Raw genomic sequence first — 25060 nt, 5'->3', positions numbered from 1 at the left:
AAGAGAAAACTTAATGTCTAATTTGTTTACAAAGAAATGAACGAAAAACAAATATTTAATACAGCAACGAACGACAACCACTGAATTACAGGCTCCTAACTAGGGACAGACACATATATACAGAATGTGGTTCAATATGTTAGCGGGATCCCAACACTCCTCTAACCTGAGAAAGTGGTGTAACACTATAACAGAACTATAAATTCGGTTGAAAAAGGCTTAACTTATCAGATGGATACAAATAGAAGTACCTTTTACAAAAGTGGCCGTGGCTGGGTACTTGTACATCCCCAAAACAAAAAGCCACTAAGGTCAGACCTGAGAGTACTTGCAGTTACTGACAGTAAGTTCAAAACCAAGAACAACTAACAAACAAAATCATGCATCTTAGACTAAATTACCAATCAGTACTTATCCAACATCCAAAGGATTTAGTGTTAATACGTCACTTGAAGCCGTGACTGCTTTTAACACAAGTGTGTCATGGAAAAAAAATAGATTCCAGTAAGAAATTTAACTAAAACAAGAAAGTGTATCGTCTTCTTTAAGTATTGCATGTTCAAATAAGAAATTCAACACATAAAGTTTATAATACTATATTTCAAACTGCAAATATATTAAAAATTTAAATACATATATTTAGTACAATATTGCACACATCATCATAAAGATTTTGTATTAGTGAAAGATCAAGGTTTTCAGACAATAATAAATACTAAGAATCTATATGAACAAAACCAAACCTGAGGAATTCATCAAAAAGACAGAAATCTAAAAGTACAAATAATAAATAGACATCAATATCTATTGTGTAAGTCTGGTGTTATATCTTGATATTGAAACAGTGTGATATATTTTAAACATGTTTGGTCATAATAATGTTCTTAATTGAAATTTGATATGACTTAACTTGAAAATCTGATGCTGTTTAAAAAGATGTGATGTTTTTATTTGATCAGTCTGATAATCCAGTCATGAGATTAAAGGCTGGGATTTTTTTCTATTCACATAAATTTTAAATACTAAGAAATTATGGTTTCAGAATGTCTTTTCAGTATTATCATTTATTCCATGTTCAATAGGATATGGTTTTGTCATTTTTATCAAAAATGATAAACCCACAACATAAAAAGTGCTTGAAAGGTCGATTAAATGCATTCAATGGGTTGTGTCAAATGTAACAATTGTACATATAAAATGTCATTTATCCTTTTTATCAGTACTGGAATGAACACAAAATATCAACACAGAATTTGAAAATAGCCCATCTTCCTATCTTCCTATATCTATTCATGCTTTACATCAGCTTTTCCTTGATTCTAGGTATTTGGGATATCCTCTACATGCTTCTTGCATCATTGTCAAAAAGGATGGCACACCAGTCTGTGAAAAAGAAAAATAATATTATGTTATATATGTTACAAGTTCTAGAAATTAAAATTTATCTTATACAATTACTCTATTTCACCTCTTTTAATTTCCAATCATTTTTCAAACTTTATTTACACAGCAAGAAAATCCTAAGCCAGAAAGCAGGCTTCAGCTGGCTTCTAAACGATCATGTATACTAATTCAGTGCTAAACTCCAAAATATAAATGAACCAAAATTAAAAAGAAATAACAATATTATCAAAGGCCAGAGGTCCCTCACAAAAATACCACAGGATTACACATATTTGTGAGATCTCAACCCTATTCAAACATATCTATCATAATTATCCAGCTTATAATAAAACACACTCATATTAAATGAGTATAATAATATAAACAAAACAAGGAAATTAAAGACAAGTAAAAAGAGGTTATTTAACTGTGAGTGTACATGTACATTGACTTCGTCTTTTTTATTGGAAAGAACCAGTCAGATATTGCTTTAATTAAAATCATATACAGTAACATTTTAAACAAGGTTGTTAATATAAATATTTTTGGTGGTTTTAAATTAAATTAAACAAGATTGCACTGGCTGAACTGTCTCTCATGCTTTACTGATCATATTTGGGTTTATGTCGAAAGGCTTTAAAATTATGGTTTTTATACAAGTATCACATAGAGATAACATTATCAATTGGTGGGGTTTGAATCAAGAACTAACAAACAAAGGTTAATACATGTATATGCTCCTATATGATTTTCATAACACATTTGTACTTTATAATTTTCAACAGGATTATATAGTTTTATTCAATGAAAATAATGGGAACTGGCAACCTTTAAGAAACCTGTCAAGCTATGATTAACATCGTATTATCACATTGATCTCAATAAAATACAGTGATTTACAAGATAAATAATATCAATTTATTTCAATTGTGAAACAATTCAATAATTGCCTTTATCTAGTCATGCTAGTTTCATACAACAACAGGTGTTTGAAACTGTAGAGGATGATGCATCAAAACAAAAAGAAATTAGTTCAAAGCTAAAGTATTTTCTATTTTATATCTAGGGAGGCTCTAGGGTACAAAAATATCATCAAAAATTGTTTTTTTTTCTTACAAATTTTATTTATAACACTTTTAGTTGATATGTTATGATATGGTACAAAAATCAACCAAAAAAAATCAATTCTTTTTGGTCCCAGCTGACTTTTTAAATGTTTATATCATTGAAAAAGTTCCAAATCATCTCCCTTTGGTGACAAAATGCCATTTTTTGCATTAAATTTGGAATAACTTTTTTTTAACTCAATGTTGAGCTATATTTTTTATTAGTTTTTTCAAATAAAATGTACTTTAACTAAACTATGGAAAAATTTAAGCGATTTTAGTAATTTAGTTCTTTTTTTATTTCCATATTTCTTTTTTTTCTCCTAGTAGTTCAACAGAAAAACAGTACCTTAACAAAAAATGCATGGTTCTTTGAGGTCAAAATGAGCTTAAATAAACAGTGACCCTATAATTTTATTTTATTTTTCCATTAAGTATAGGATAAAGTTAATTATCTTTAAAAAAAATAGCAAAATCCTTTATTTAAAAACAAATTGATTTATACCCTCGAGCCACCTTAATTCCTTTAAATGGTGTATTGTCATTGTAATCAAAAGAATAACAAGTGGAAGGAATTCTATATTTGCGCAAGACACGCTTTTCCTCTACAAAAGATTCATCAATGAAACTCGAATTAAAAAAAAGTTAAAAGGACAAATAAAGAATAGTTGAAGAGCATTGAAGACCGGAAATTCCATAAAGTTTTGCTATATATATTCTAACATTTTATTTTATCTATTAGTTATCCTTAAATCATATTTTATGTTTGCTAATTATTATTTGAATTCAATAACAAGCTTAAATTAGGTTCATCTATTATTCTAGGTATGCATCAAATATTAGTCACTGGAAGTTAGTCAACAAAACAAATTCTAGTTTGGTAAGAGGAAATGTAGCTTCTCCTGACAAGAAAAATATATAACAACTCTCACCTTAGCTCCCCAATTTATCAGCCATGTTGGAATCATTCCTTTTGGGTTGTCATAGTATCTCATAAAAGCTACAAAAAAGATAGATACAAATTTAAGTTGATTTACCTTTTAATGCATACTGCATAATTATGTATATGTACAATGTATAAAGAAACATTTTGAAATTAGACATAATTTGTGTGTAATTTTTTTTAGAAGTTTACATGATTATAATTCAATTTCTACAAAGATGACTTTATAAATCTGCTGCTGCTCTCTGATTCCTTAACAAAAGAGAGGACACCAAACAGGCGACTTGGATCATACCAATGAGATATTTATGATATGTGGAGACAAATCTGAATCATTTATATGCAGTTTAAAACCAGGTTTAATCCACCATTTTCTACTTAATATAATGCCTGTACCAAGTCAGGAATATTACAGTTGTTTTCCCATTAGTTGATCTGTTTGAGCTTTTGTATTTGCCATTTGATTTAGAGACTTTATGTTTTGAATTTTCCTCTGAGTTCAGTATGCTTGTGATTTTACTTTTTAATATATATCATAAGCAATGGAACATAGTTTTGTTGGCTGACTTAAGCTGGTGAACAGAAATGAAGCACAATGATAATATTTTCCAAATCGAAAACATATCAAATATGGTCAATGTAATTTGGTTTATCTGTAGAATTATCTCTTATTTGTACCTTTTGATCCTTGTTTTCCATCCGTTGTAAGAACACAGCTTTGTTTATAATCATCTACTCTAATGACACCACTTTTCTCTGGTATAGATGAACATTCTGTACTTTCTGCCATTACTATCCAAACTTTGTTTCCATTATGTTCTAACTCTCTCATCTCACGTTTGTATACATACTTATTGTTTGTTAAGGTGGTTCAATGCTAAACACAATCATATATTTACTTAGTTACCCCCCAAAAAATGTAATATATAAATGCTTTTTTCCTTCATACTTTTAGAATAATCTAACCTTGACAAAATTTACAATTCTGCAGGATGACTTAAATTCAATGGTACAATGAGGCAAAGGAAACAAAAATAACATTGCAGAAAAGATCATACTGAATCCAAAATCATATACTGTAAAAGCAGAAATTTTCGTGGATGTTTTAATTTTGTTTATTTCGTGGAAAGAATATATCCACTAAATAAAAACCCCAAAGAAAATTTAACCTACACATAATATCACTTCCAAACCACGAAATTAAATCCCCATGAAATCTTATGTAGAGACAAAACCACGAAATCTTAACCCCACGAAAATAAATGTTTCTACAGTACTAATATACAGAAATTGTTTCTAGTCGTTTTATTTCAGAATGTTTGAAATCTATTAAAAAACTTTTGTAAACCTCTTAGCTTATACTGTAAGTGTTCTAAATAATTCCCACAACACATCAGCAGGTAGTTAAACTCTTGAGGAAATCAATTTGTTTCTTTGAGCATGTTGAGAACTATAGACATTCTGAATAGACAATACATATAACATAAGATTCAGTGTTATTTATAGATTAAGTAATTTGAACATTTTTTGATATAGAAGTATAGCGTATTGTTCAATCATTGAGAATACTTTGATGTAGCATAATATTGTTCAAATTTTCTTATTTGTTCTGAAAGTATGTATATGGCAGATTAAAAAAATAAAATTTCAATCAATATATGATATTTTACAAAAGGTTTCAAATTCATTTAATTTTGAAATTGAAAGTTTGTATCTAATTTTTTAATATTTCTAATCTCAAGGGCAGCATGATGTCAATCTCGTCAATGCTCACGTATCAATCATATATTATATAATTAAATATCTTTTCTAATATCAATATACATGTACCTATATTTGGAGAGCTGTTTTTCAACTAAACTTCACAGCAATTCTAGAAACTAAACCATGAACTCTCACTTTTTCAATAAATTCTGTTTCCTTGACATTTTGACTAAAACATATATGTGTTTAATGAGAGAAAGGTTAATTAATAGAGATATTAACCTTTGTAAGGAGTTGTTAATATGTGTTGGTACATGACAAAGGTAAATTAACAGATTTATCATAAATCATTGAACTTTTAATTATATCAAAGGTTCATGACCATGTGAAAACATATTCAATTCACAATATTGAACTAGGTGTTAATTTGTGTAGAAAACATCAGTGACCAGTAAAACTATGTAAGAATTATATGTGGAAATGTGTGCAAAGAGTACAATTACAAAAATACTGCATTCCGAGGAATATTCAAAATAGAAAATCCCTAATCAAATGGCAAAATCAAAAGCTCAAACACATCAAACAAACGGACAACAATGTCATATTCCTAACTTAATACAAACATTATTTAAGTAGAAAAAGGGGGATTAAACCTGTTTTATAGCTAGCTAAACCTCTCACTTGTATAACAGTCACATATTGACAATGAAAAGGATACATCTCTATTAGACATTGGCCATGGATAATTCACATTCCAATAAATAACTTTCTTTCCATTTTCTTCTCTTTCGTATAATTCTGAAATACAGGTTAATTGATATTACAGGTCAGCTAGATTATTGGCTTTTACAATTTATATCCTAGTATTACTTTGTGTTGGGAATTTCTTTTCACAATAAAGCTAACACATAAACGCAGCAAACAATCAATATTTTGTGTCATTTCATGCATTTAGTGATTTCCCTAAAATAAACTGTAATATTTCAAAACTAAAAACACCACATTTTATCATGGTTTGTAGATTTACATGCAGTTCTATACTGTAATCTTAGAACTTTTGATGCTAATAGAAGTAAATGTACATATATCTCTGTCTTTTAGAATGATCATAGATTCTATGCAGAATGGCTTTTGCTCATTGTTGAATGACATAAAATGACCTATTGAATGTCAAGTTCTGCATCATTTGGTCTCTGGTTGAGAGAAAGTCTTAAAGGCAATCAAACCACATTTTCTAATATTTGCATAGAAGAGGCTATTATTTGAACTTGGAATTATTTTTAAATATGAAATTTGCATAATTTCTTGTGTTTAAAATTTTTAATAAATTCCATGTTTATTTGGTATTATAATCTTTTGAGTGGTTAATAACACTTTCCATATAATGTATTTTGGTTAGATAGTGTTGTGCGTGGCACAGTGCATTCTATTGAAAATATACTATTTTCTTTGTAATAGAAAGTGTTGTGCGCAGCACAGAACATTTCAGTACAGAATAAACATGGAATTTGTTAAAAATTTCAATAACAAGAAATCAGGCAAATTCCATAATTAGAAATAATTCCAAGTTTAAATAATAGCCTGTTATATAGCTTTTTCCAAAGAAAACAATCAACTTTTCCTTTCATATGTAATAGGAGTACACATGTATTAATGACATCCTACATCATGGCTACAACAGAGCACTATAGAAAGAAAAATAATTTGCTTTCTCCACCTACACAATTACATAAGGTCATATTCAAATTATTGGATACGAAAACCTTTGAGATTCCATTTGTTATAAAAAATTGTAATGAAAAAATGCAGAAGAATATATTTTTGATGTTGCAATGTACAATATTGTACCTTGAAAAAGTTGTATTTTTATATGACAAGTGTATAATCAGAGTAAGTGGTTTATATATTGATCAGTTATAGACAAGTTGTTTTATAATTTAAATCATCAAGTGACAATCAAAAGATTTTACCGCAATGAAAAGTTTCTCTTAATTGATTAGCAGCTGTATACAAATTTAGTGTATTACTGTTTTCTTTATTTTACCTTTTGCATAGGAATCCCAGACTTTCAAAGGATTTAACGGTAAAGAAAAGTTTCTCTTAATTGATTAGCAGCTGTATACAAATTTAGTGTATTACTGTGTCCTTTATTTTACCTTTTGCATAGGAATCCCAGACTTTCCTGTATTCTAAATCCATATAAACATCAGCTGAGCAATCTGGAAGTACATCTGATAATGTTCCATATATCTTATATTCGTACAAACCAGATACCTGAAAAGCAGAGCATCATTGTGTAAAAAACCTTGAAAAATTAGGTGCATATAATTGTAATACTTGCAATAGGCAACCTTTTCATTTAGCTAACTTCTGTTTGCAATAAATATAATCTTAAATCAGTTTAAATCAATAAATAAATTATCAGATTATATTTTGTCAGTCTTTATCCTTAAATTTTTCTAATAAATATTTATTTAAAACTTCAAAAAATCATCTCCAAAAATCCCTATCCCTATACAATGTACATGTCTTCATGGAATTATCGAATAATGTAAACCTTTTGTATGCTCGATGTGCATTGTATTATAAACATTGTATGTACTACAGTGCAATCAAGTTGTCACACAAAAATTTTATGGATTAATATATTATAAGCTTAAAGTAACTTTTTATGTGTAAAAATGTAAGTTGGAGTGACGTTCTTTCATATGTACATGCACAATGTATGTCTAGATCATCAATTAATGATGACTTTTACAATGTACATTAGGATCAGGATAAAAAAAATATTAATTAAAAATAAATTACCTAATGTACATTAAATAAAATGTATAGTAAAATACATGTACATGTACATGTATGATGCATGATTAGTTTGGTAATAATAATAAAAGTAATAATCCTATTCTGAATGATCTATGAATTACCATGGGTTACACAACATTCTCAATATTATAGACATACAATTTGATGCAAAGTTTGATCATTGAAAGTCAAGCAGTTCTGGAGATAAGGCTGCAGACAGTGATGCACACACAGACATCATGTTGGCATGGAACATTGAAGCAGTTCTACATGTACATTACATGTACATGTATGTGTATATGCTTCATTAAGTTTTATATTTTAACAGAAAACTCAATCCAAACTTTTTTAACCTTTTACCTTTTAAGATATATATACAGTTTAGACAAAAAAGGTTTCATATACCGGACCATTGGCGGATCCAGGGGTTGGAACCCCCTCCTTTTGTTGGCCGATCAATGCATGTACATGTAGTTGGACCCCCCTCTTTGTCCTAAGTTCAGTTGGGACCCCACTTTTCAAAATTGCTTGATCCGCTCCTGCAGTTTATGGTCAATGATTATAAAAATATGATTTTAGTAAGTTTCAAAACTTCTTAGGAATATTGACAATTTTTCAGTTTTATTTCTATGACTGTTATATCTGTATATGAAACTGTCCCCTTTGACCTGCAGTCATGCAAACGAAATTCTGTTATAAGAAATGGTGAGAAAAAGACACATTTGCTCTCTGAAGACACTACACTAATAGTAATTGATAGATCATGTATTGCATGTGGGTGTTGGCAAGTAAAGGTAAACTTTGCCCCCTTTGCTTGTGATAACTATTTTTGTTAAATACAAATGGAAGAAATTTTAAAAGTTATGCTCAAATCTTCACTGTCTCCTAAAATGATATCAGTTTACTCACTTCATTGTATAGCCTATAAATTGAAATTCCGTGACTTTCAGTAAAGAATTCCCATCCATCAATCTGAGGTTGGTCCAATTCTTTCATTAGGACAGCAAATTCATCATCAGTAAACATTTTCTTCTGTTTTGTTTGACTGTTTTCAACTTCTGTACAGATACCTTTGTGATATTCGTCCCCAGGGAAACGTTTTAAGCTAAAATAATGCCTTGTCTTGTTTCAACTCGCATGTTATGTTTACATTTTGTGTTTATTTCCGGTGCTAATGAAATTCTAAAAACAAAGTCAACCGGTATTCATTCCGGAAAAAAATATAAATGACATGAAGGAGAATAAACTCACAAGGCAAAAAAAAGCCCGGCTTTGAGGTCAACATAATTGTGCCCGTCAGAATTACGAAAAGACGACTGACAAACTTGTAAACAAATCAGCTGGAAAATAAAAAAAAAATCTTATTTCAATAAATCGAATCATATAATATAGGTTCTTTATCTATGATACTCCCAAGTTAATGAGAACTCAAATAGTTAAATTATTAATGGATTGACTAAACCAGTGGTGTCATCCTGGTTTACCCGCATTTTAATTTCAAGGTTTATAAAAACATTTAATACTTTAAAATCTATAAAAAAAAACATGTAATACTTTAAAATCTTTTTTTATATATAGAAAGTTATATTAATACAATTTAAACAAAATGCAAGTTAACTTGATAAGTTTGAATAGTTTAACAATTAAAAATTTATACTGAAATTTTTAAGACACATAGACAAACAGATGTACATGCCAATGGAAAAAATACCAAGATCGATTGTATCATTTGTGACCTTAATTTATGAATAATGGTATAAGAAGGATAATTCAAAAGAAAAGAATGTTATTATCCTAACAAGTTTCTATAAAACAAAAGTGAAAAATATGAATAATGTTTTGATTTTTACATGCGACATCTTCAATGATATCAAAAGAAAGCTTGTGTTGTAATATTGCAAGCAGAATGCAACTCGATCATCAGGTGAGAAACGATTGTCGTAATTTTGAACTTCGAGACTTGGAATTCTTAGTAGAAACTTTAATGAACTATCCTATGTCGAAGGTATGCACTTAAATGAACATATTATACATAAAAGTATAAAACATGAACGTTAATATATAAATTAATCAAAATCTCATTTGAAATTCAGTGTAACTAAAATAACACGATACTTTTGATTGCTTAAAGATTAACTGACCAAATTATTGAACTGATACCTAAAAGACAGGAATCTACTTTATAATTGTTATATCAACTTACATAAACTGTACATAGTGAACAGATAGTGCAATTTTCAACGTTGGACTTCGAAATATGAGGGGGGGGGGGGTTAGCTGTTATTGGGCATTTTAATTCTTTGTTATCTGTTATTTTGAAAATAAATTTACTGTTAGCTGTTATTGTCTTATTCTTTGTTAGCTGTTATTGGGCTTTTATTTTTTTTTTGTTATCTGTTATTATGATAATGTATTTGCTGTTAACTGTTATTGAAAATTGGAATGTAAGCCTTTTTTGACAGCCAAAATTCGGTAGAAATTGAAGATCATTGGACATTGGAGTCTACCACTACTAATATGTTGGTCCCGTATTCGAAGAAGGATTCCATTAACATATACCCATCACAGAAGTGAGGTCCATGACAATATTCCTGTAGATCTGATGATTATCCTTTGTGATACATTTCAATTTTTTTGGAACATTTATTTAAAATTATCTTATTTTTTGTATGAGGATAATGTTCCTTGTTTCTCGTACGAACATTTTAGAATTAGAACAATTCTTAATATGATATAAAGGGAAACATATGGCCAGGAATATCTGACAAGGATCTCAATTAAGGACTTCGTCCTTACAACTAGTTAATCTTTTATTTTATATGGTATAGACTCAGCTCTTTTCAAAGCAGAACCAAATACATTGTACAATGAAATTTCCAACCATGTACTGGGTTCCGAAGCTGCACATAACTCATTACAAACAAAGATTTATTTCGTCTTCAAGCCATTGTTCCCCTACTAAACTAAACATGTATTCTACTTACTAGTAGACTTGGTACAATCAAAAACCTGATAAAAAAAATTGTTCAAATAAGGCCTTTGAAAATAGTGGAATAAATTACTTTTAGAGTGTCAAAATTTGTTCGAGATACTTGAGAAATTGCATGCTTATAATTGGTGCTTTTGACTTTTCTTCCCTATAAACAACTTTGCCTCATAGTCTTATTCAGAAAAATTCACACACCTCCTTAAATAGGCATTTAAAAAAGTCAGAATGCGAATATATATATTCAAACTCTTTAAGGTCATTTTTTAGTACCAACAAACACAAGAACTATGTCAATTGGACCTACTTTGATACCCGGCATAACTACCCTTGAATTTTTACTAGATATCATTTTTGTCTCTTTGGCATATTTCTCATTTCCATTCTCAATTTTATTACACACTATTTAAATTACAAGCATGTGTGAGTTTCTAAAACTGTACAAAAATAAATGATGAAAAAAGTATTCTATAACAAATAAACAGCTACGCCATGAGTGCATGATACGCCTGTCACCTTTTTTAAATAGTCGATAACTTCTCAATGTCATATCAGATATTTTTGAAAATCAATCAATATATGTCATGTATATAAATGTTCCGGACCATATTAGTATTTGGACCATACGCGTATGGTCATGACCATATGGGTATATACTCATATGGTCCGACCATACGCGTATGGTCCGACCGTACGCGTATGGTCGGGGTAATTAACAGGTTTACTTCTAGTTGTCATATCATTATTAAAACGACACTACTAAAGGTAATTTTATTATAGATCTATACAAAATTTAATATTAACAAGATTAACAAAATGAAATAAGCAGTTTCACACAGTAAATTTCATCACTAGTCAAAACTACAGTAAAAACATTGGGTTTTTTTCATTTTTCGATGTATTATTATGAGTGAATGGCAAAATGTCGACCTGGGAAGATAACTTCCAAACATATCTTAATGAACTGTTACACAAGAAATCAATTGTTTTACTGAAAACTGACGTAAAAGTTGACAAGATAAAGAGTCTAATAATTTGCTTACTTTTGAAACTTTATATAATTAGCATTTATTTAGCAGTGCAATATTCAGAATTTGTATACCAATACGTGTTTTTGTTGTTAAAAAATGAATGACGTAACCGGCAAGGACCCTAGTTTAATTTTCTATGTTGTCTGGTAATATGATGCACTTCAGTCGTGTTACGATATTGGAGATCTAGAGCTTTTTAAAAACATCGTAGACACATCGGAATGACCCAGTATCCAAGAAAAGCTATGGTACCGTATGGAAGTAAATGTCACTCTACGCATACAAGCAAGAATACCATAAGCGATGAAAAGAAGATTTGGCATAATTATTTAGTGCTATTTGAATTGTAAATAATACTATTGCATGTAGAAATCATTGTTTTTTATAAAGTTTTCTAATGCATATTATTGAAAAACAAATACCTATATGGTCCAAATACTCATATGGTCCGGCCCGTTAATGACCAAACGAGTATCATACTCATATGGTCCGACCATACGCGTACGGTCGGACCATACGCGTATGGTCGGACCATATGAGTATACGCATATGGTCATGACCATACGCGTATGGTCCAAATACTCATATGGTCCGGAACATAAACAATACATCAAAGTATCATGAGAACTGCTGAAAACATTTTGAGTTATTGTCTGAAAACTGGAAGATACCATCTTTTTTAATGAATAAATCCCTTAACTGAATAACATAAAATCGAAAATTAATATAAAAAAAACGAAAGGGCGCTTACAACAATAGATATAAACAATTCAGCAGAGTTTCATGAGAACTGCTGAACAGGTTTTTGGGTTAATGTCCGAAAACTAGAAAATCCCCCCTTTTTAATTAATAAAACCCCTTAACTCGGAAACGTAAAATCTAAAATTTTTAAAAATTGAAAGGAAGTTCATGTCAATAGATATAAACAATTCATCTAAATTCCTTGCAAATTTGTGAAAGGATTTTTGAGATATTATCAGAAAGCTAAAAAAAAACATTTTTTATTGAATAAAACCCCATTACTCAGAAACTAAAAATCTAAAATTAATAATAAAAAAAAACGATAGGGAGCTCACGTCAATAGATATAAACAATTTCCCAAAGTTTTATGTAAAATGGTTAAAGAGTGTTTGAGTTAATGTCCGACATGTTGACGACGGACGGACACGAATATACCAAATGCATATCTAGATACATAATTCTAAACAACATTTTCATAGAAAATGGAATTCATTACAAAGGATTATACCCGTAATAAGAAATACTGGATTTGTCAAGGACCCGACTTATTTTAATATTTCATTTAGTGTTATCTGTTTTTGTCCATTTTAATTCTTTGTTATCTGTTATAAGCCAAATCAATTTGCTGTTTTGCTGTTATTGGGACCCCCCTTGCCCACCCTCTTTAAAGACAAGGTTCACAAACCGTCGGGAAAAGACTGTACCAAGTCAGAAATTTAACGATTGCTTTCCATTCATTCCGCAGGTTGATAGAGTCTGACGTTTGATTTTTATTGAGGACAAATAAAGGCAACAGTAGTATACCGCGTTTCAAAACTCATAAATCCACGGACAAAAAACAAAATCGGGGTAACAAACTAAAACCGAGGGAAACGCATTAAATATAAGAGAGAGGAGAACAACGGCATAACACTAAAATGTAACACACACAGAAACGGACCGAGCATCGGACAAAATCCCACGAGAATAAAAAGTATATATTAATATAAACCAGAATATTCAGAAAGTGTTTTACAACTCCAACTTGACTATCATAAATGATGTATCTTCCAAAGAAGTTAGTTAGCTGCATTAAAACATTACCTAAGACAACAAAGGAGAGCGATAGGAACAAGAACTTGATTAGCTTCAATATCCAAACAATCCTTGACATTCTTAAATTGTTTGTTTTTTAAATATCAGTGTAATCAGCTGTAAATGAGAGCGTTCGTGGTCTTGAAGTATAGATTTTGCTTATGTGCTTGTTTATATGCCATTTTGTTTTTCTCTGTTGACAAACCTGTTTGTTTGTATAGTAATTAAGATTATACCGGTAACTCAATGTTGAATGCTGTATTCCTATTTTTAAGATTTTGACCTATGATGTATGTTTTTTTATTATGTTCAACCATTGTTGTCGATATAATGGAATTTTATGCGACTGTCATACAAGTGAGTAGTTGTTACAAGGCTTTATAAAACAAGGTTCAATCCACCTCTTTCTACACCAGGAAATGACCAAGTCAAGTATATGATAGTTCCATTTCACGGTTTGTTTTGTTTTATTTCATATGACTAAATATTATTTTTATATATATGTTCCGGACCATATGAGTATTTGGACCATACGCGTATGGTCATGACCATATGCGTATACTCATATGGTCCGACCATACGCGTATGGTCCGACCGTACGCGTATGGTCGGACCATATGAGTATGATACTCGTTTGGTCATTAACGGGCCGGACCATATGAGTATTTGGACCATATAGGTATTTGTTTTTCAATAATATGCATTAGAAAACTTTATAAAAAACAATGATTTCTACATGCAATAGTATTATTTACAATTCAAATAGCACTAAATAATTATGCCAAATCTTCTTTTCATCGCTTATGGTATTCTTGCTTGTATGCGTAGAGTGACATTTACTTCCATACGGTACCATAGCTTTTCTTGGATACTGGGTCATTCCGATGTGTCTACGATGTTTTTAAAAAGCTCTAGATCTCCAATATCGTAACACGACTGAAGTGCATCATATCACCAGACAACATAGAAAATTAAACTAGGGTCCTTGCCGGTTACGTCATTCATTTTTTAACAACAAAAACACGTATTGGTATACAAATTCTGAATATTGCACTGCTAAATAAATGCTAATTATATAAAGTTTCAAAAGTAAGCAAATTATTAGACTCTTTATCTTGTCAACTTTTACGTCAGTTTTCAGTAAAACAATTGATTTCTTGTGTAACAGTTCATTAAGATATGTTTGGAAGTTATCTTCCCAGGTCGACATTTTGCCATTCACTCATAATAATACATCGAAAAATGAAAAAAAAACAATGTTTTTACTGTAGTTTTGACTAGTGATGAAATTTACTGTGTGAAACTGCTTATTTCATTTTGTTAATCTTGTTAATATTAAATTTTGTATAGATCTATAATAAAATTACCTTTAGTAGTGTCGTTTTAATAATGATATGACAACTAGAAGTAAACCTGTTAATTACCCCGACCATATGAGTATATACTCATATGGTCATGACCATACGCGTATGGTCCAAATACTCATATGGTCCGGAACATATACATTTATGGCGCTACAATCTGTCGATACCTGTATCTTGACTTTCCAAAAGGTCATGTTTTCTCTGACTGCTTATTGTGACACTGTCTTTATACTAAATACATTGGATTTTGGATGTTTGGTTATTTAGTCTTAGATCCATGATTTGTTTAATAAGTTGTCATTGGCTTTGCATTAGCTGTCATTAACATCGAGTACTCCCAAATCTTTTAATTACTTAAGCGTGTTTTTGCTTTTTGTACAAGTACCCGTCCACGTCCACTTTGCATTTTTGATAGATGTATTTCTATTTGTATCCATTTGCAGCTTTTTCGATTTTTTTATAGTTTGTTCTTATGTTGTACTGTTACTCTGGCGCTTTCAAACAAGTTAAATCCCAGCAACATTCTGTATGTGTCTGTCAGGAACCTATAATTCAGTGGTTGTCGTTTGTTGATGTGTTACATATTAGTGTTTCGTTCAATATTTTGTACATAAATTAGGCCGTTAGTTTTCTTGATTGAATTGTTTTATATTTGTCATTTCGGGGCCTTTAAAACCGACTTTGTTATGGCTTTGCTCATTGTTGCAGGTAGAACGGTAACATATAGTTGTTTATTTCGGTGTTATTTTATCAATTGTGAATAATGGTCCCAGTGAAAAACTACATTCTTCTTTTATATTGAGCTTTTGATTTTGTCATTTGATTAGGAACTTTCCGATTTGAATTTTCCTTGGAGTTCGGTATTTTTGTCATTTTTCTTTTGAAATAGTGAGCTCAGGTTTCTGAAACAACAATGAGTCTGGAATGATTTGCTTTATTATCACTAATGAACTCATATTATAATATACAATAAGTATTAAATGTGATCGCTGACATGTTCGATCATACTAGACTGGTACATGTATATATAGACATCCAATCGTTATTGAAATAGAATACATTTGGTAAATCATGTTGTTTTAATTATCTTCATGGCTTCAATTGTAATACAAATTTTAAAAAGTTATGAAAATTCGAAATTTATTTGATCCACCCATTTAAAGCATCTTTTAAAAGTTAGATATAAATGTTTATACATCCAACAAATGACCAAACTGCAGTGCAACTTTAACGTAGAAGAGACATCTTATGCATATGAATTGTCTTCCTTATAACAGAAAAAATGTAAATACTTCATAATATGCCAAGACATGTGCCATGCTTTCTTCCTTTTTGTTCTCAGTGACTTGAGACATCAAAGCAATCTCAGTCTAACTAGATTTCTACATAATTGCATAATATTTCGGTACATGTGTATTTTGATCAATGCTATTAACCTTTCTATCGTACGTCTAGAGTATAATTACAGATAATTTTTCTACAGTAATTGTATGATGGAAATCTATCCGTTATCCAAACTTCCAATGGCGATGATCTTAGGAAATTTTCTCATGGTTTATCACTGGTAAGAATTCACCAAGTGTCAAGGCTCTGTGGAGTTGGAAATTTCAACCAGTATTGGCGTGTGCATAGATGTTTTGGTAACTGTCTTTTGTCTTAGTAAAACGTTAGATTGTCTCACTGAAATGAGAAAACATAAATATCTTAAAGTTTTGTACAATATGAGAAACCTACTGCTAGACATTTTAGGGTATTAAGTGACAAAGACATTTTAGGGTATTGAGTGACAAAGACATTTTAGGGTATTGAGTGACAAAGACATTTTAGGGTATTGAGTGACAAAGACATTTTAGGGTATTGAGTGACAAAGATATATTAGGGTATTGAGTGACAAAGACATTTTGCAAGCTTTGATTATTACATCAGGGTTCATCACGTTCAATGTCATCAAAAGTTACAATTGCAACTCAAAGACTAACGACTTTCACATGACTATTTTCAAACCAAATTGTATATCACAGCGACTTACATATTTCAAAAAAAAAAATATCCTATTGCTTCAATTCACGACAGGCAGAAAAGCTTTCGAAGAACAGTAGAAAAAACATAGATGATATAAAGAATGTATAATAGTTTTGTAAGAATACATTTTCATCATTTTGATAAATTATCGTTTACTAACTTTGAATTGTTCGTAATATTGAGAATTTTCTATATCCAAATTATCTTAGCTGCATTGCCAAAACTTTTCTTAATTGTAGGTTCTCAATGTTCTTCAACTCTGTACTTTAATTGGCCTCAGATCTGTTTTGATTCGAAAGTCACTGAGGAGTCATGTTTCGCGAAAAAGATTGGATTTTTTTTAACCCTGCCGTCTGTTTTCTTCCTCCTCCATAATATAATCAATTTAAAGTCCCTCAATTTGATATACAAAATTAATAAAAGGGAATGAAGGAAACAAATGGAGGAGTAATCAGAGATCACATTAGAAAATTAACAAAAAGACAAAATAAAACCTACAAGACACTAGTAAAAGGGGGTGTGATTTCGACAATTTTCCTACGTCATCCGTGAGACATATATTCTGTAATGGTCAGTCACGTCGTGGTGAATTTCACAAATGAATGCATTCCAAGATGGAGCTGCCTTGCGTCGGTTGGAGACTTCTCTGCTATAATATAACAATATCATGAATGCATCAATTAAACCATTGAATTGAAAAGTTGTATTAATCGTTTAGGGAAAACCCTAAACTAAAGTTTCCCTAAACTAAACAAGTGATTAAAATTCTGCAAAATATGCGATCGCAGCACGATTTGAAAAAAACACATTTAGGCTGTCCGAAACTTCAAAACAACTTCTCCGTAAGTTTTTTCATTATACCAATAGGGAGTCCCTATATAACTTTGAAAGAATCGACAAACGTGGATGTAATATTTAAACTTATGATACTAGAGATTGCATAGAATACATCATCAGAAATGAAGTAGACTTATGTAATTTACCAGTTATACATGGATTGCGTTCATTGAAATCGAATTCGACAAACACGGATACGGAGAAGTAGATCGGAAATGTAAACATCGAACTGAAACTTAAATATCTCAATCTAGAAATAGACAATTATAATTGCTCATAATATCTATATTAGTTTCATTTAAAGTCAGTTCTTTTGGGTAAATTGCTTCAATGTAATAAGAGATATTTTCAATGATGAAAGCAAAAAAAAAACGGAGTGTCTATTCGTCCGGCTAGCCGGACGAATAGTTAAAAATCTCTATTCGTCCGGCCATCCGTCTGCGGATGCGCAAATCTTCAATATCAACAAAAGTGTCATGTGACACGGAAAGTGTCCCGGATGAGGTGTCGGATAACACACGCGCGTATGCAATGGTCGTTTTGAGAATTGGAGATCGTTACTTATATTTAAAGATTGCATAGAGAAAACCTGAGAATTGTGATTGCTTTAAACAAAGGTATATAGGAGTGATTTCAGAACAATAGCGTGTGCATGCTAACTGTGAGGAATAAGCCTGAAATCGAAGTGAAATTGATGATTTACCCCCATTTACCTTATGGAGGCAAAACGCATTCGGAAAAAATACTACATCAAACTTGCTTGAATGAAAAATACTATATCAAACTTGCTTGGATGCATTATTTCAAGTTCTACTACAACGGAGATATATGAACATACTGATATCATGCATTGACTGTGAATAAGACACCAGGGTTTGGGAACCCCCCTTTTTTCTGTTGTATCTAATACATATTTTTTTCTAAAACAATCTTATCGAAAACAAAATCCTAGTTTTGGGGACAGGTTACACGTGCCTGCCCTTTTCTCTAATTTCCTATGAATTAAACATCGCCGAACAATTTAAATGAAGAATCGTACATAATCATGGGGACCTTCCTTAAAATTTAACCAAACTTCACAGAAACAATAAATTCAGGATCTTTTGGAGTCATAGATATTGATTGGCCCGACTATTTACCTTACATGAAATTCATAGGCAGAACTACAAAAGAGAGAACCACCAACCCACCCCTCCACCCTCCTACCCAAATTCCTTTAGAATATTGGAATAAAAAAATCTCAATCAAATGTATATTTTTTTTTTTTTTTTTTTTATTAGAATGAGTTCTTTTTCATAAAACGATGTTAGACATTTTTTTTTTAAAACAAGTCGTGTTTTATTTGAAACCTTCAAAACACAAAGCTATATCTTCATTATTATGTTTTTGGCCGGACAAATAGCGAAAAACCGTAAAAATGCTATTTGTCCGGCTTGCCGGATGAATAGACATTTTTGACTATTTGTCCGGCTTGCCGGATGAATAGACATTTTTGACTATTTGTCCGGCTTGCCGGATGAATAGACGTTTTTGACTATTTGTCCGGCTAGCCGGACGAATAGCCACTGCCAAAAAAAACCCACCATCTTTTAAATGGAATTCAGACGATTCTTCACTGGGTTTGGACATACACTGTCATTTACCCATCATTGGTTCAAAAAAGGTTAAAAAACCAAACCACAGATAACAGGTATCATCTCAAATACTCATAAAAATTTCTGTTTTAAGTCAGAGCAATGTTCATCATTTGGTTATCACTTTATAATCGATTAAAAAATCTGTCATCAGTCAAATTTGCTAAATATTTTTCAATAAGGCTTCCCTGGCATTTCTTAGTCTAATTAACACATTCATTATTTCTTATTATAATTTACTTTTGACATTTAAAGTGGTTACCCAACATCTCAGATAGAATGTAATCGAGAAATTTGAACCACACAATTAATACGTACAGCAGTAATGTCATTGGACTTAGTTATATCAGTTTGACAAAGGCTAAGCTCATTTCACAGTAGAATAAACTCATCATAGATACCAGGACTAAATTTGTATATACGCCAGACGCGCGTTTCATCTACAAAAGACTCATCAGTGACGCTCAAATCCAAAAAAGTTAAAAAGGCCAAATAAAGTACGAAAACACTGCGTATATTGTGGTGTTCTTTGCAACTATGATAATGTAAATTGAAAGAAGAAGAAGAAAAAAATAACAGACCTATTCCGATCAAGCCAAGATGTTTGTTTGTTAATGATTGAAAAAAAAAGAAAACTTTTAAGATAGGTCGTCTGAGAACCATTCCTTGATTAACTTTCATCGAAAACGCTCAAACATAAACATTCATTTATCCGGGATGTATAAGTTATACATTAAAAATATCGGAATTTTAAAAACATTTGAATTTATTTTAAAAAATTGGAAAGGTACAAAAGAATAATAATTAATTTCATCTTTGGTCAATTTTGAATTGGGAAGTTGCATTGAAACCTTAATTGTTTCACTAACTTAAAGCACATTTTGCGTCACTACAAAGCTATTAGTTTTGCCTTTTTGGCGCTTTTCCCACACTACATATCAAGATTAACTATTTATACTGAAACAAAACTGATCAGAAGATTTCTATCAATTTTATATAATTAAAACTGAAATCTAAGTTGTGATTTTATATCATTTTTTATTTAAAAAGAATATCGAAGGACGTTCTTCGTTTACACTTAACTTCGAGTCGAAATTGCTAAACTTATTTAAGAATATTAACGTAACAGCTCAAGGATGTTCTTCCTCATATTGTAGATAGTCTGAAGTCTAAGCTGTATTTGGCAAAACGATTCGGAATTTTTGGTTCTTTAGGTGTCACACCGTGACCTTTTACATTGTACTCCCTCCAATTTAGAACGTATGTACGAGTAGTGCTTTTGATGTCCGTGTTTACTTAAACTAAACAACACATTTGCAAAAATGAACTTTTTGGTGGAAGAGAAATATGTTTATAAAAACGAAGATGTGGTATGATTGCCAATGAGGCGACTGTCCACAAGAGACCAAAATGACACATACATTAACAACTATAGGTCACCGTATAACAATAGGCAAAATCCCATACCGCATAGTCAGTTATAAAAGGCTCCGATATGACATTGTAAACAATTCAAACGAGAAAACTAACGGCCTTATTTATATTAAAAAAAAAATGAACGAAAAGCAGTATGTAACACATAAACAAACGACAACCACTGAATTACAGGCTCCTGACTTGGGACAGGCACATACATAAATAATGTGGCGGGGTTAATCTTGTTAGCCATTTTGAGCCAAAATTTACTTGTCTATGAGTTTGCATTAAAAATTGAAGATTAATGCGCTCCACAGTATACTAATTTAAGATTTACAGAAAACCAGGGGTTATTTTTGGAGTACCTCTTTTTGAAGGTCAGTTTCTTTCTTAGAAGACCTTAAATGTATGTTGAAGGACGCCTCCGGGTGCAGGAGTTTCTCGCTGCACTGAAGTCCTATTAGTGACCTTCTGCTGTTGTCTGTTCTATGGTCGGGTTAGTGTCCCTGACACATTCCCCATTTCCATTCTCAAATTTATCTATTCTACTAAGCATTGAGAATCGAATCCTTACCTTTATCGTCTATTTCTTCAGACATGTTTAATGTAACTATTAGTAAAATTCCACTTAATACAACAAACATACAAGTAAGAGTAAGTATGGCACGTATTAAATTTTTACGTGTAGACTCGTTTGGAAATAGTTTAAAATCATCTAAAATCGATGTTCTATGTTTCTTTTGATGTGATGATAACGAAGAATTTCCAGCGAATTCATGATGTATAGACAATGTATCAGAACTGCCAGAATCGTTTAATTGGTGTGTAAAGAATATCTTCCCCTGCACATCTTCCTCAACTGAAATTGAATCAAGTTTGTCTGATTCTTCGGAAACATGAATTTTCACAAAAAACACACAATTGTCGTTTTCCATTACTCACTTTCGATATGTTGTTTCTCAATAAACATCTGCACAATACTAAAACTATGATAAAATATATACATAGCATTTCTGTGTTAAGTGGGCAATAGCAGACGGATTGTAAACGTCATTATACGTACTACTTTTGCGGTGATATGACGTAAATATACTCTGGTGCACTTCAAGAAAATTATCAGCAAGATATAAATATTTTGCTGTAGCTGTAATGTAGTACCGAAATAATATAGAAACAGGAAACAGGTTATATTTCTTTTTGAAGATTTTATTAACAGTGAAATAGAATGCGATAAATCTTCATTCGTTTGACGCAAATCTAAAAATGTTATGTATGAACGATGGGCTTGTTTTGTTAATTTTAAATAAAGGCATTAATTGACTTTTTTCGAATCATTTTTTGGGAAAAGGGGGGACATTTTATTTCTAACGAATGGTTGCATCAGTATTTCTTAAAAACTAGGATTTTTTTTATAGAATGATATTGCAAAAGTGAACCATATGTTTCAATAGAAAAAGTCAATAATTAAACGGACGTACATCTTAAAAAAGAAAACTTAATTCCAGTCTAAGTGAACGTTGACCACCGACCAAAAAAGCCAAACGACAGCTTACTTTCCTTTTATGTAAGAACTTATATATCAATATATTAATATTCGAAGATGTGGTACGATTGCCAATGAAACAAGTCTCAATCAAAGACTAACGTATTTATAGTTAGCAACTCTATGTTACCGTAATGACTTTAACCATGAGAAAACCCCATACCGCATAGCAAGGTATAAGTCCTCGAATGATAAATACATAAATATAATTATAAAACAATTTACAACGATATGATTTATGTACAAAACAATAAACAAAAAAACAAATATAACACATATTGGAGATCATATTGCACAGATATGATAAACAGAAAATTACAGGCTCCTGACTTGGGACAGACACATACATGTTTTATGGTGTATAAATTTTAAGCACATCATAGAAACAAAACTGTTAAAATACATAAACATACATTCGTTTGAATGGTTTTACACTAGTAATTTTGGGGCCCTTTATAGCTTGTTGTTCGGTGTGAGCCAAGGCTCCGTGTTGAAGGCCGTACTTTAACCTATAATGGTTTACTTTTTAAATTGTTATTTGGATGGAGAGTTGTCTCATTGGAACTCACACCACATCTTCCTATATCTATTCAAATCTGAACGCGTGTATATATAAAAGAATTCAGCAAACGTGCGCCTTGCGTATTTGATAAAAATCCTGGTACCTTTGATAACTACTTATACCACTGGTTCGCCGATGTCACTGCTGGTGGACGTTTCGTATCAGATGGTGATACCAGCCCAGAGTAAGCACTTTGGAGTTGACATGAATATCAATTATATATATCATAGTCATATTTTATAAATTTCCTGTTTACAAAACTTTGAATTTTTCGTAAAACTAACAATTTTCTTATCCCGGGCTAGGATTACCTTATCCGTATTTGGCATAACTTTTTGGAATTTCGGGTCCCCAATACTCTTAAACTGAGCTGTAACTGATGAGTCTTATGTAGACGAAACGCGCGTCTGGCGTATTTAAGTATTATCCTGGTACCTTTGATAACTATTAAGTAATGTGTAGACACGAAATCATTGACTTGATAATTTACCAGTTATACATCGAAAACGTTCATTAAAATCCAAAACGTTGACTATAAATACGGGCAAAGCAAAAGAGTTTGGCTATATACACTTCGTTATATGCGTCAAAAGTGACATGAACAAAGTACGAAAGTATTTACATATTACATGTACCATGTACCTGTATGACATTATTTTACAAGCTAAATTACAATAAAATAAAATTTTGTTATTTGTCTTACCGAGTTCATCAATATTTTTTGACATCATCATGGAGGAGCAGACAAGAACAACACATGTTAGGAAAATCAATGAAGCAAAGAATCCGACTATGCGATTAATTCTCTTTCTTTTATGTTCTTCCTCTGGAGTTTCTTTTCTATCTATCACGAACGAAGACGACACTGGTATTTCTACATGAATTATCTGAGATGAAATAACTTTAATGTCATCAATATCGTTTGAAGAATAAAAAATAACATCATCCGTACCAGGTGTACTACTTTCATTCATATTACAAAAGCGTTAATGCAATGACAATCCAAATAACACATTTTTCTAGCAGCACTTTTAAATATTTGATGATCTGGAAAAAAACCACAAAAAAATGGCCATTATCTATCAATAATCAAACAAACCATTAGTTGGTTGACATAGCTTAATTAGTAGAACCAAGTTTCTCTTTGTTCAGAAACCATGAAGCGAATTTCATTTAAAGTTTTTGTAGACTATTGATATTTCTTGCATTAATTAGGTATATATATTTCATATATCCTAGAACCGATAAAGTGATTATTAAATCCGCATTGGTTACGGAGATGATCTGGATGATATGACAATGATGACAAGTAGCATAACAGAGTAGAATCTAGGGAATTGACAAAATTAATTTATTATTAATTATATATGTACAAAATAATCAACATGACACCATTGATGGCACCAATTCTGAAATCATGACAGAGATAGATAATAAGTCAGGTACTTGTTATGCTGAAGGCTTTATATGGTGTACGGATTAAGCTGAGAACGAAATGCCAGTAGACAGGGCAAATGTATTGAGGGTCTGTATTGAGACGTTTCAAACTTACATAGTTCTCCCTAAATTTTCGGGATAAATATGACTTTATACGATATCAAATGAATTTATATGAAAAATAAAAGATCTGATGTCCAGAATGCGAAAAGGAACAGATAACAAGATCGATAAAAAATAATAATGAAGGAATGATGTGTTTAAAGTCTGAAAAGCTTCATGTTTGTTTTTTAATATAAAAGTATTAAGTAAGCAAGGAATTATCGTATATTTATCGGAAAATATTGAGTTTTTGTATGGTTTACAAACATTTACATAAGGAGGATTGTCGATTACATCGAAATCATATACCGAACCATTTAAAGGGTTATTCCCTTCAAACAGTGGCACAATAAAACTATGCAGGAACTTT

General features: G+C 31.0%; 2 protein-coding genes across 3 annotated transcripts; both read right to left on the bottom strand.

The window, feature by feature from the left end:
- Window positions 1–580: 580 nt before the first annotated feature.
- LOC134706985 (phosphatidylcholine transfer protein-like) lies at window positions 581–9119 on the bottom strand. Its single transcript, XM_063566400.1, has 6 exons — window positions 8851–9119; window positions 7293–7410; window positions 5855–5934; window positions 4111–4282; window positions 3422–3489; window positions 581–1383 (listed from the first exon to the last, which is right to left on the bottom strand). The coding sequence occupies exons 1-6, from the start codon at window positions 8965–8967 to the stop codon at window positions 1303–1305; spliced, it is 636 nt and encodes a 211-aa protein (XP_063422470.1). The 5' UTR covers window positions 8968–9119; the 3' UTR covers window positions 581–1302.
- A 6946-nt stretch (window positions 9120–16065) lies between these two features.
- LOC134705043 (uncharacterized) lies at window positions 16066–24245 on the bottom strand. Of its 2 annotated transcripts, none has more exons than XM_063563813.1 (2): window positions 23855–24245; window positions 16066–16817 (listed from the first exon to the last, which is right to left on the bottom strand). In XM_063563813.1, exons 1-2 carry the CDS (start codon window positions 24123–24125, stop codon window positions 16720–16722), a joined length of 369 nt encoding a protein of 122 aa, XP_063419883.1. In that variant the 5' UTR covers window positions 24126–24245; the 3' UTR covers window positions 16066–16719. The 2 variants fall into 2 exon arrangements, with proteins under 2 accessions (XP_063419883.1, XP_063419882.1); XM_063563812.1 differs by lacking the exon at window positions 23855–24245 and adding an exon at window positions 21621–22083.
- Window positions 24246–25060: the final 815 nt, after the last annotated feature.

Source organism: Mytilus trossulus, chromosome 2, assembly GCF_036588685.1.
Source record: "Mytilus trossulus isolate FHL-02 chromosome 2, PNRI_Mtr1.1.1.hap1, whole genome shotgun sequence".
Taxonomy (NCBI): domain Eukaryota; kingdom Metazoa; phylum Mollusca; class Bivalvia; order Mytilida; family Mytilidae; genus Mytilus; species Mytilus trossulus.
This window is presented reverse-complemented; position numbering and strand designations above follow the sequence as displayed.